At 30.1% G+C, this 12,490-nt stretch overlaps 3 protein-coding genes across 3 annotated transcripts; 1 reads left to right on the top strand and 2 right to left on the bottom strand.

Moving 5' to 3' along the window:
• Positions 1-318: 318 nt before the first annotated feature.
• LOC108577747 (cell division cycle protein 123 homolog) lies at positions 319-1,728 on the bottom strand. Its single transcript, XM_017940939.1, has 6 exons — positions 1,519-1,728; positions 1,338-1,445; positions 1,048-1,270; positions 833-955; positions 502-761; positions 319-408 (listed from the first exon to the last, which is right to left on the bottom strand). Exons 1-6 carry the CDS (start codon positions 1,723-1,725, stop codon positions 319-321), a joined length of 1,011 nt encoding a protein of 336 aa, XP_017796428.1. The 5' UTR covers positions 1,726-1,728.
• Positions 1,729-2,571: 843 nt separating this feature from the next.
• On the top strand, positions 2,572-5,193 carry LOC108577793. Its single transcript, XM_017940998.1, has 4 exons — positions 2,572-2,649; positions 2,750-3,030; positions 3,110-3,410; positions 3,500-5,193. Exons 1-4 carry the CDS (start codon positions 2,646-2,648, stop codon positions 5,146-5,148), a joined length of 2,235 nt encoding a protein of 744 aa, XP_017796487.1. The 5' UTR covers positions 2,572-2,645; the 3' UTR covers positions 5,149-5,193.
• A 4,274-nt stretch (positions 5,194-9,467) lies between these two features.
• LOC108577795 (probable E3 ubiquitin-protein ligase makorin-1) lies at positions 9,468-11,758 on the bottom strand. Its single transcript, XM_017941000.1, has 6 exons — positions 11,539-11,758; positions 10,826-11,110; positions 10,403-10,718; positions 9,999-10,321; positions 9,780-9,936; positions 9,468-9,654 (listed from the first exon to the last, which is right to left on the bottom strand). The coding sequence occupies exons 1-6, from the start codon at positions 11,571-11,573 to the stop codon at positions 9,517-9,519; spliced, it is 1,254 nt and encodes a 417-aa protein (XP_017796489.1). The 5' UTR covers positions 11,574-11,758; the 3' UTR covers positions 9,468-9,516.
• Between the last annotated feature and the right edge of the window lie 732 nt (positions 11,759-12,490).

Below are 12,490 nucleotides of genomic sequence, written 5' to 3'. Positions count from 1 at the left end.
CATGAAAGAAATACTCCGTGGATATGACTGTACAGCGTATTAACTTGTCCGGAACTACATATATCGAGAATCCTCTTTCAAATCGAAGTATAAGGATTGCATATTGTACATAAACAAGACATATTTTCTATATAAGGGACGTCGCTCGGTAAGGCCGATGACTCGAAAAATATTGCAATATTACGATAATTCTTTTAAGCGGTAGGATAGCCTTTAATCGTTTTATGTAATGTAATGATAGAAGAGGGTCTGGCAGAATAAAAGTGAAACTTCTGTATTTAAAAATGTCTTCAAAGTGTATATTTATTCACTTATTATTCATTTATTTGTCTTCTCTTTAGAACGCACGTTAGAATTAAAGGTATTAGAATTGGTGCTTTCATATTCTTTCCGTTGACTTTCCACTTCCTTAAATCAAACAATATTAAATGAATCCCTTATAAATATAATAATATTGAATATATGGTAATGTGATATCAATGAATATAATAACATACTTACTCGTTGAATGATGTCCAATAATGTAGAACTTTCGGTGGATTTAAAAAATTCGTTTATTTCTTGTGGAATACAAAAGTGATTCGGAGCTTTTGGTTGAATACCAATTTCCTCGCCGATAAATCGGAATTCCGGTGTATTTTCTATTATATTCTGCAATTCTTCATATGTAAAAAGAGTTCCTTTTGTAGCAGAGTCATCCAAAGGGCCAAAATCAACTATTTTTACTTTTTCTTTTTTATATCGTATAACATCGAACGAATCTGTATTTCAATACATTATGTATTAAAGTTCTACAGTTCAATTTAGCAAAAATTCGTTCTTAGTTACTTACAATTATCTAATGGAAATCTATCTTTAATACGTTCCATAAATAAGCTCTTGATGTCTGTTTGGATATTATATTTTTCTGATTCGTTGTAACTGTAATACTGTGATATATCTCGTTGGCTAATTGCTAAAGAAATTAATATAAATTATTTATAATTAATTAGTCAAATAGATAAATCACAAATACACTCCGATATAAAGTAACTTAGATTTTCTTGCCTATAAGTTCATTTTCTATTACAAAGCACCGAAATTCTGTGCACGGATTAATATCTCTCCATTGTTTTAATACAAGACAGTATTTCACAGGAGTTTCATGATCCATATAACTTTTTATACTATTTAAATCTTTGGCAATTCTATCTGAACTCTTTAGCAGTAAATATACTTCTTCTAATGTATTACATTTTAGTGTTTTAGTTGGTGCAACCCAAGTTGCATCCTGAAAGTAGATATATGTATGTAGAAAAGTTAACTACTTTTCAAGACAAAACAAAATGTTTATTTACCAAGGGTGAACTCCAATTACTTTTAATAAAAACTGCACCATATTCATCTATAGCATCTTGGATTTTTTGACTGAATTGTGGAAATGTTGGTTGAAAATCAAGCGAATGCTAAAAGAATATAATAATAATTTAATTGCTCTATACATATATATGTAGTATACATATGTTACTCTGAGTTTACCTCTTCATTTACTACTGGAGATCCATCCATCCATTCTGCATTCTGTAACTCAGAATTTGTTGCCTCAACAGGCAAAATAAACGCATCGTGTTCTAAGTACTTAAGTACTTCATCAGGAATGTGTAGAATTGTAGCCCTTAAGGAATCTTTACGAAATTGGGGGTACCATGATGCAAAGGAACATTCAGGTTTTAAACTATTCACCATATTAATCAATATCTAAATTGATCAAAAGATTTGATTGATAAACATGTATTTAAAAATTAAGTTATCAATCTAAATTAAAGTCAAAATTCTTAAGTAATATTGTTTAACATTCTTACTTGATTTTTAAACCTTACATAAATTTAATATAGCTCTTGAAATCTATTAAACATCAATTATTATTGACGAATGAAGAATAATTGAAAATTAATTTAAGTTATCGAAGACAGACGTATTCATTCAGTTACTCTTTTAGTGTAATATCTATATGACGCCAACAGATATAATTAAAACTGTTACTTTTCAATAAAAAAGTTATATGACTGAAATACAAATTTTTATATTTAAAAATTAAGTTTATATTAACTACAACGAACAATTGGATAATGTTTTTGTAAATGAATATGAAATTCAATCGTATGAAATCACTATACACACTAGAATCTAAAATGGCAACTGTACAAAGATAATAAGCGTCAATTTGTTCCATTGCATTCTTCGTTTCTCTAGTAAAGCATATAAATAAAGTATAAAATATATATTTTGGTGTTCAATTGACGCAAATATTTCTGTTAAATAAATAATTTTTAACAAGAATCAACGAACCAACTTACAAAGTCAGTTATCACGATGTAAGAGTGTAAATGTGTAATCCTGAATAATAGTTAACCTTCTGTTAATGACAACGGTTATCAAATTTTATAGAGTTCGTAACGTGAAATAATTTAAAAATGATGAAAAATGGTAGTTTGAGGAAAAATTTCTTAAATGAAATATGTAAGAAATCTCATATGATGTACCACATGTGATCTATTAAATGTGTCAACATAGATATTTTTAATCGTTTAGGATACGCCTCGATTATATAAACATTCCAGTTAAAATACCTATAGTGGACAATATCCTTATACTTCGCTAATAATATGGGTAAGCAATTAAGAAATATAGTAGGAGTCACTTTATTACTTTGTTTAGCAAGGGGTGTATTATATGTATTTATAGATTATAATTGGATCTTTATTTTAAGTGATGGCAGGGAACGAAAGCACTCCTGGATCTTTAGCAGAAGATTCACTATCCACAAGATTGCAATGGCTTCGCCAACGTCGGGAAACATTGCAAGAAAAGCTAGCTCAAAAAAATAATGAACTTAAAAATTTATGCGTTGAGGAAGCAGAACTAACTGGTATTTTACCACCAGAAATTCCATTAGAACCTGGAGAAAGCCCACCAATATTTCGTAAAAGAGTTGGAACTGCATTTACATATCCACAGAATTTAATTAATAAACTGAAAACAAATGAAGTTGTATGTTTCTAAGACATTGCAGATATTAAGTTAATGATTTGAATATACCAAAATAAAATATAAACAATTTCTTTTGTAGGAGGAATCTGCCTTAGAATTGGAACGACAAGTTCAACTTGGTATAGTAGAAGCTGCTTTAGGAATTGTGAATGATCCAACAGAAAGCAAAGCTGTACGCCGTAAACATAGGCTTGTTTACCAACAAAGTCAGCGTAGACTTCAAGAATTAGAAGCCCGTTTAAATTTCATAAGACAAAGTCGTAGTAAAACGCATCATTCGACACAACTTCAACATCCCAATATTTGTAATGCTCAACCACATTTACATGCAAATGTAAAGCATAGGACAAAGAAACCTCGGCCACCACTGGATGGCACTGGTACAATAATATTTATTTTTCATACAATTGATACATTAATAAATTAAATTTATGTAATTTCTTATCTTTTTAAATACATTATTTCGCAGTAAACGACGTGAGTACGAAAGTTACAAGAGGATTGCTTCAAGAGAGTGGTGTAAGCTTAAGTCCGTTAGGATCTGAAGATAAGTGTAATACTTATCCTAGTCACGGATACGACGATCAACCGCTAGTATCTAATACCTGTAATCACAATCATATCGGTGCTTATTGCCCCACAATTTCTGACCAGCGACAAAGTATCAAGATAATAGAGCATGATCATAATGATAATCAGAATGTTTACATACTACCTGATCAATATCGTACGCGAACGTATTCTCATGGCAGCGGTGGTTCGCGTACTCAGAATCACTATCAAGATAGCGAACGAATGTATCGTCCTCTCCCAACTACGTATGCCGAAGATGAAAGACAATTACGATATCGTCAGTTTCAACAACAAGAACCAACCTATAATTATCAACAATACTCTGACTATAAACATTTAGACAATGACGTCCAGCGAAGATCTGGTCAAGAATATTACGAAAGAGACTTCCGTATGTTACATTATACACACATACCGGAATTTCCAATGTATCATAAAAGTAATTCTCAATCACAGTGTTTACTAAGACGAGACCGTGACTCTAATGGAAGTAAAAACTTACGATATACAGATTCGCCGAGTGAAACACAATTACCATCAGGTTACTGGATGCGATACGAAGATGAAATTGTTTGGTGCGCAGATGATCAACCTGTTTCAGATAGATTTGGTAGTCTAGATCGAAGGAAACGTAATGCTGTTCAACACGCTGGTATTATTGGTACTGATATACAACCACGATATCGTACGGTATCTGTAGGATGTAACAAAAATTCTCCTTACATCGCACCTCATCAAAATGCTTCCGTCCATCTGCTTCCTTTGTCTGAACAACCACCAACTACCAATAAAATGTTACTTCGAACGCAATCTTTAGGTAGCGTCGAGAAATGGCATTCGAATCACTTGCATGAATTGCTTGATAGTAAGGATACAACGGATAATGTTAGTCGGAAGGGAAAAGAAAAGGAATGGTATGAAACCTCTTTGGATTCAGGCACAAGTCCAGGATCAGATATCAATTTAATCTCATCGCACAAAAATATTCATTATCAATCTACTTTGCCTGTGTGCTCCAAATCGTCTACCAGTAGCAACGGCGAAGATGGAAAAAGTAATTATATTCCTTCAGTAAATCATCGTAAAACTGATATAATAACGACTGAAAATGACCAGCATTTACAATCATTGTCAGCTCGTTATGAACCAACTCGAAAGAAAGTACTGGAAATTCCAGCCGAGTCAAAATCGCCTCAAGAGGCAAACGAGGAGACCATTATATTAGGATCGTCTCAGAATTGTACGATCGTTCAGGCTGGGAAGTATCAACCATATAGAGAAGTTACAAAACCTTTTGAAATGTCTGATTTCTATAAATATTCCACTAAATTTCGTAAGAGAAATGAAGCAAACGGACAGAATGTTTCAAATGAAACACAAGATGATTCTCGAGCGGCACACTATTCTGGAACAAACGATATATTTGGAGAATCCGAGTCTTCGGATATCACACATAATGGATCAATTGCTAGTTCGGTTCAAAAGAGAATATATCAGCCGGTCCAAAGAATGACGTGTCAGCCTTATCTCACGTCATTAAGATAATTTTTGAGTACGTACAGATTAGAAATAATCTAAAAGAATGGCATGAGGCAGATGAGATAGGCTGGACCTGTCTGAACAAATATTCGTAACTCGTTTTGAATTTATAACAAATTTAAATATTACCTGAAACAATTTTTACTGCAAAGTGGCAACTACGGTCCGAGAAATTTAAAAATTACAAATTAATTAATTTAATTAATTTAGTTTTGGACACATACTGTTTTGCGATCAGAGGAATTCTGATTTCTGAGCGAGTAGCAGTTGAATATGGATAACAAATCGATTGCGTTAAAATTGTCATGGAGACCTGAAAAGTGCCTTATATTGATTGAAATCATTATCAAAATTATATGAACAAAAATTCAATTTATAATGAATCGATACATTAAAAGATAAGTGTATAAAAGCTGAGCTAGTATGAGTATCAGAAAGTGATCACGTTTTATTTAACTAGCTCCTTCGATTCGTAATATAGAATACGAATAAATATTTTTATAGTTGATTTTTTAAAATACTAACGAAATACATTTAAAAATTACTTTTGAGATAAGAATTAAAAGTACATTTAGAACGGAATTAAAAAGAATAGGACTGCTAAAATCGTAAGTGTTGAAAAACAAAACATAATGAATTAAGTCTTAATGATAAGTAGTAATTTTTTAAATTATATATTTCAATATTTTAATTATACATCCGTAAAGATAGTTTCTTTAATAAGCGCTTGCACAATTTAAAACAGTAAAACATAAGAGTATGTTAAATTCCACTACTTTAAACGCCTTCGGCTTTCAAAGCCAAAGACTGGAATGATATTTTGCGATTCTTTCGTATTTATTTCAATGGAACATGTAAGTATATCGAACTGTATTTAGTTTCGTCATTTATTCGTAATACACTTTATTTAATTTCGCTACTTTCATTTTTTACTGAACTATTTCAACTTAAAAATTTATCATCAAAACTAGGTCATCTTGATAATTTTGGGAAATTGTTGGGTAAGATATACCAAAATCCTACAACAAATACCCTTTGGAGGTGTCGATTCTTTAAGAATTCAGATTGCCCCAAAATAAAGAAGTGGTTTCTTTTAATGTTAAGTTAGTTTGAATGGTCAGGAAGTTGGAAATGTAAGGCAATTTGGTTTAGTTTTCTTGCAAGATTTCAACTCAGGTGAAGAAGAATTGGATCCTCCTTCTCCGGTTGGACCTAGCATTAAGGCTGAGATAAAAAGAGCTATTTCCAGAACCATCATTGTCTTTAAGAATAGACAACTCCCCATTTCATTATTGGGGGTCAAGTAATAAATTGTTTAGATTTTATTCTCATTATTCATTACATATATTGTCTAAGATGTCATGATGATATATTTGTTAAGAATAAATAAATAATTGGTTGATTTTGATTTTATCTTTAATGTTCTTTAATGTATTCATTACTATGAAAGAAATAAGCATTACATTTTTGTATAAAAAAAATTATATATTTCTTCAAAGCAACGATACTTTTTCTAAGAAAAGAATATCTGTAAAAAAATAAATTTAGGAATTTTAGCCTCTATACATAGATTCACCATAAGTTAGTTTGCAATTTACGTACAGATCTCTAAGTTGCAATTTATATTATTTACTTGTTTCAATAACCCTACTGATAAATATTTAAAACAATGGTATATCTAATAGCTTGAAAACCCTAGTAAATATCAATTTTTCAAATGCTGTACTGAATTTCTCATGTAAAGAGCAATAAAAATTAACTTGAAGGTGTTCAATTTTGTTCTTAAAACCACTGTTTAACGCGCTGATCTCTATAACAAGAGACTAATATAAAACACTACATCTAGTGTTTTATATTACAATAGGAGATCCTTAATTTGGGGAAAGATTAAAATTTGAAAGACGGTGCACCGACGAATTAGATAAGATGAAAACTTGTATTGTTTTCTTCAATCAGTATGTCTATATTCAATGGATTTAAAAAGGAATTTTTTTTTTAAACGAAAAAATACTTCGAAGAGCATAAGATGCGACGAAACGAAAATGAAAGTTTAAATTATGTAGTAATTCAAATCTCATCTAATAAATTCGTCGATATGATAGGAAGTAAAAGACAATGTCGATTACACCTAAAAATGCATGTTATGTGGGTACTTATTGTTAGTACCGATTAAGTAACTTGATCTTAAAAGTTTATCATATACTATCATGCAAACCATATAAAAATTCTAATTTCATACACTCGTATAGTGCAATTGTAAATGTACATACGTGACTTATTTCGTGAATAAAGTATTGTTTTTTATTTTACAACTGCACTTTACAAAATAAATTAATATTGAATTTACAATCAGATTCATTGGCACTCATATACTTTTCTTTTTACATAGTATTAAATGAGACATACATTTTTGAAAGAAATACAAATTATAATCTATAAATGATTGAATATCCAGTATTGATAAATAGTATTATAGTTATTCTTATTGTTAACGCATGAGCATACATTTTTCACAAAAGTAACTTAATGCTTTAATTATAATAGAATATATTAATATATTAACAAGATAGTAAAATGAATCATAGCTAAATGACAAGTAAAACAAAAATCTGAAACAAATACTTAGTATATAGAAAATAATGGATATAATATTCTGATATCTTTATAAGTAGCGTTAACAATAACAATATACATTTAATTACAACAATTCACTATAAAATTAACAATGTAGAAATTCTATAGAAAATATAAACAATTTGCATTTGGTGGAAAGATTCTACGGGAAAGCTGCAAATGGTATTAAAGTATATTGACGAAAAATGTACTTTTCTTATTCATAAAAGGCAACATTGAGGACATATGAATTTCGTAAAAAAACATATCTTATGACTACGAGTAACCAATAAAAAAGAATTTATACTCGCAAAATGTTTCGAAACAATTTAATAATGCAATACTGATTCAGAGCAATTCTTTGAATACATTAAAAAATCATTTTCATAAAGTAGCCCTATCAAAAAAATTGATACCATATTCTTTGGCTTTTATTTTCAGTTATAAAGCTCCGATTGCCTTCATTCATCAGTACAGATAATCATTTACCTTTTCAAATAATATGGTTGATCTAATTTGAATTCAATTTTCATTTATAAAATAATTTTTATTTGTTATTTTTTTCTAAATCTGGAAACTGTTTGTGCATACTCGCCAGAACTGTTGTTTTTTCAATTATATTAGGCAGTACACACTTTCACCAAATTTTTCATACTATCGCACAGACATACACTTATTACATGGTACACTCGCTTTGCGCAATTTATCACGGTTATCTTAAAACTATCAATTAAAAACTAACACTATACAGTTCAATAATTTAAGGAAATTTGTTAAATGTTCGCAGAGCATAACAGGAGGTAGGACGAAACTTGTTACTTGTATCTTCGACACGAATGATCGATAATCAAATAGATGTTACATACTGATTATTAACAAACAACAGATTATTTATATATTTTATTCTCTTTAACTTCTGAACCAAAATTTTAGACCCTATAAATTCTTTTTTCTCAAAGTCAAAGACAACAAATGAATATAATAAGTAATTAAACTTGGATTTCTTGCTCACAAAATAAGTACCCAATTAAAATTAATACTAGAATACTAATATATGTTCTAAAAAAATATTTTTTTATTTTATTCAAGGAGTTCTTAATCCATCATTAAGTTTCAAGCCAACAATTAGTGAAAATAGAAATAATAATTATGGAACTACTTTCATTTAAAATTTGTCTCCAAGAAGAAAAGTTGATTTCGTAAATAAAGCTTTTTCAAATATGTAAATTAATTTTGATCGTACAACATATTAGCTATTTAATGTTCACTAAAAACGGAATATTTTAGGCCCGAGTTAGATGAGAATAGAAACAAAACTTTTGGCAAAACCGCTGGGCAAAAGATTATCGTAAATGTATCGATATATATTATATTAATCGAATTAATTTGGACCACTGATGTAAGATTTGATGCATATTTCTTATGATTGAGTATTAGTTGTAACAATGTTGGTCAGGGACACACAAACAAAAGTTATTATAAAGTGACTATGTAGCATTTAAAAACTTGCCATTGTACACGCGACTGCAACCTCCTCGTTAGTATTTCTGTTATTGTTATTACCAACCTGATATTATTCACATATTCTTCATGTAAATATCACCAAGTAAAGCACATAAATCTTTTATTAACGTAGCCAAGACATCTTTGAACCATTCAAACAATTCATAAACTACTTGTTTATCAGCCAGTGAAACTACATACAAGTGGTGGATGAGATAGATGATATAGTTAACAGCAACAGCAGCAAAGATTACTGAATTAATACAACGAATCAATATAAGCTTCAGACCATTCAGATTCTTCTGAATCAGAAAGAAAGGAAGCAATTTCTTCAACATCTATATCATAGATCCAACGGTGCTCTCTCTCTTCAAAAAAGTCCCACAAAATTAGTTCCTGTAAAAAATGTTTACATTTCTGTACATATCTAATAAGAACAAAATTAGCAATTAAAAGTTTAAAAAATCACACGATATCGAGAGAAGTTAGAGGTGCAAATATCTGTAAAATTTTAAACTAACACGCAAAATATCGACCTCTGCATCTGAATTACGTCGTTGACGAACAGGTGGACCAACATCTGTTTTAGTACCATCTGGAAGTGCATGTAGATAAAAGCATTTATTGCCAAATGGACATTCACCGCGTCCTTTATTGAAGTACTTGCAATCTTTAGTGCTGTAATAAATAAACAACATAATGTAACTAAACGCTATACCTGTATATATAAATTTCCTTACCTTAATGCACGTTTGTAGTCCTTTATTAATTTTTGTTTTTCTTCCTTTGTATCTACCCAGTACATACTTGGACATACAAAGTCAGAGGAAACGCGACATTCTGGACAGGATCTTATAATTTTATTGTCAAACTGTTTAGCTTGTCTCCATTTTCTAATACAACTTAAACAAAAACAGTGATTACAATTTGGTAAAATACCAAATCTTTGTTCTCCAAATGCCTTTTCCATTATAACTTCAAAGCAAACACCACAAGATTTCTCTCTACTACGTTGAATGGCAAAAGAGAGTTCCATATCAACTTCATGCTGCTTAACACATGCCTAAAACATCAACATTGATGGTGAAATGAAATTTTAATCCACATTATGAACTTATTTGAGCAATATAATTTACATAGTTACATTTTTATGTTTTTTTCGAAGTTCTTCATTATGTGGGTGAAGTGCAGGACGATTGCAGAAATCACAAATATCTCCATGTATATATGGACAATTTCGTTTCCTGCAAATTCCAGCTGCTAATGCGTATGGACATAAAGGTTCTAAAGATGGACTTGATGCTTGGCCAGATGGATTTAAAGCTTGAGCATAAGATATTGGCAACAGAGAACTTGTCGATGTTCCTAAGGTGGTAGAAGCTGTATTTGCAGAAGATGATCCAGCTACATCTGAAGGTATAAATTCTGGTGCCTTTACCCATTCTTCAGCGATACGAGCACTTTGCCACATATTTTTATATACCATATTACAATGTATTATGTGATATGCAAATGGTATTACGACTTAAATCTTGCTGAACTATAATGTCATCTGACGACAACATACACATTCTTTATTGTTGTCGAAGTTGAGGTATTTGAAGTGTGTTGCCCAGATGAAGAACTTTCTACCGAATTTGCATTCACCACATTATTATCGACACTTTCAGAGCTATGACGAAAATGGCACTGGTTTCCAAATTTACAGATACCATGTTTAGAAAAGCGACAGACACTGTTAATAGATGGGGTTGAAGATACTATTGTTTCATTATTTTCATCATTTCTAACTCCTTGAATATGGCCATATCTGCAGTTATTTCCTTCACGGCACATACTATTTTTAAAATAACTATAATAAAAGAAATTAAAACATGGTTAATAAAGTATTATAAAATGTGTATTTCTATATGCAAATGCAATAGACAATTATAAATATTACCACTAATTATAAGTATAAATGCATATTTCTATCATGTTCATTATACATGTGTTATCTACATAAAACAAAATAGTAAATAAAGTTTTTATAATACGATATTCTTTTCTCTACAATCAATGATGTTAATGTGTTGAAAAACATAAAATTAACAGATAAAATATAAATGTGTAAAAAAAACAACAAACACAAGAAACCTAAATAATATTAGTTTTTTTAGAGTTTAATTTTTTGACATGTTACAAAATATTCTTGTGTGTACAGCGATATACATTTCTACTTTATTACTGCCGTATTATCAACAAAATACGCTTGAAATTGATAATGGGGAAATTTGTTACCGGCAAACAACGCTCTGTGTCCAACTGTCGGCCATTTTCTAAAGCTTCCACTTTAACAATAATCGAAAACGCGTTCTCGAAGGTTCGCGTAAAATCTTTTTGACAATGCCAATATGAAATGCAATACGAATTTATCGAAATAAACGTGCACTATAGGTAGCACAATATTTCATGCTCAATCGCTGATTTAATTTAACAAATATCTTTTCACAGGTTCTTCCAAAATAGTAAAAATATACTTCTTGCACACTGACTTCCTTTTTTTCTTCCCTTTCCTCTCTATCCCTTTTTTGTCGTTGCTTTACGTTTCTTTTCTTTTATTCTGATTTTTAAATTCGTATATATGTACTCCCTGTTTTTATGCACTATCGACAAATATTTAACGTGCTTATAACTCATCAACTTTACGCGTAAGAACACATACATACATATACGTCACGACTAAACTAACAACAGGCAAATTCACATTTGACAGTTACGTCAGAGCATGCGCTCAAAAGATTACCTGTTCAAAAGTGATTTGCAAGATTAACAAGTTCACTACATATCATTTTTCAATATGAATTAGAAATTATAAAAATAAAATGAATTATAAAATAGCCGAAATTAAGAGAAACATTACGCGGGTTCCTGTACTTTTATTAAAACAAAAATTTATATATTCGATTCGCGTTGCGTTGCTAGACTTTTCTGCTGTAAGTTTTAATTATGATTACAACAATCCGTTAATTATTTACTATAAAAATTTAATTTAATGTGCAGTTTCCTTCTTAACAAACATAAAAATATTTGTTTATTTTTAACGCGGTACGTAGAATAAAACAATATTTGTAGTAAATTTTCAACAAACTTCACTTTTACATTTAATTGTTAAAAAACAGAACATAATAGACGTCTAATCATATCTTAATTTAAATAGTTGAGATGTTAATACAATGTTTTACAATTACTT

The sequence above is a fragment of the Habropoda laboriosa genome, unplaced genomic scaffold (assembly GCF_001263275.1).
Source record: "Habropoda laboriosa isolate 0110345459 unplaced genomic scaffold, ASM126327v1 scaffold816, whole genome shotgun sequence".
NCBI classification, from domain to species: Eukaryota; Metazoa; Arthropoda; class Insecta; order Hymenoptera; family Apidae; genus Habropoda; species Habropoda laboriosa.
Note: the sequence above shows the minus strand (reverse complement) of the source record. Positions and strands in the feature narration are given on the sequence as shown.

Bases quoted from the DNA above. Each gene is read 5' to 3' on its own strand.
- LOC108577747 (XM_017940939.1), bottom strand. From the start codon at position 1,725: ATGGTGAATAGTTTAAAACCTGAATGTTCCTTTGCATCATGGTACCCC. The intron at 1,446-1,518 runs GTAAACTCAGAG...ATATTCTTTTAG, and splicing joins CTCCAGTAGTAAATGAAGAG to CATTCGCTTGATTTTCAACC. The intron at 1,271-1,337 runs GTAAATAAACAT...ATCTACTTTCAG, and splicing joins GTAATTGGAGTTCACCCTTG to GATGCAACTTGGGTTGCACC.
- LOC108577795 (XM_017941000.1), bottom strand. From the start codon at position 11,573: ATGGCCGACAGTTGGACACAGAGCGTTGTTTGCCG. The intron at 10,322-10,402 runs GTAACTATGTAA...TTGATGTTTTAG, and splicing joins TTCGAAAAAAACATAAAAAT to GCATGTGTTAAGCAGCATGA. The intron at 9,655-9,779 runs GTTAGTTTAAAA...CATTTTTTACAG, and splicing joins CAGAGGTCGATATTTTGCGT to GAACTAATTTTGTGGGACTT.
- LOC108577793 (XM_017940998.1), top strand. The intron at 3,031-3,109 runs GTATGTTTCTAA...TTTCTTTTGTAG, and splicing joins AACTGAAAACAAATGAAGTT to GAGGAATCTGCCTTAGAATT. The intron at 3,411-3,499 runs GTACAATAATAT...ATTATTTCGCAG, and splicing joins GCCACCACTGGATGGCACTG to TAAACGACGTGAGTACGAAA.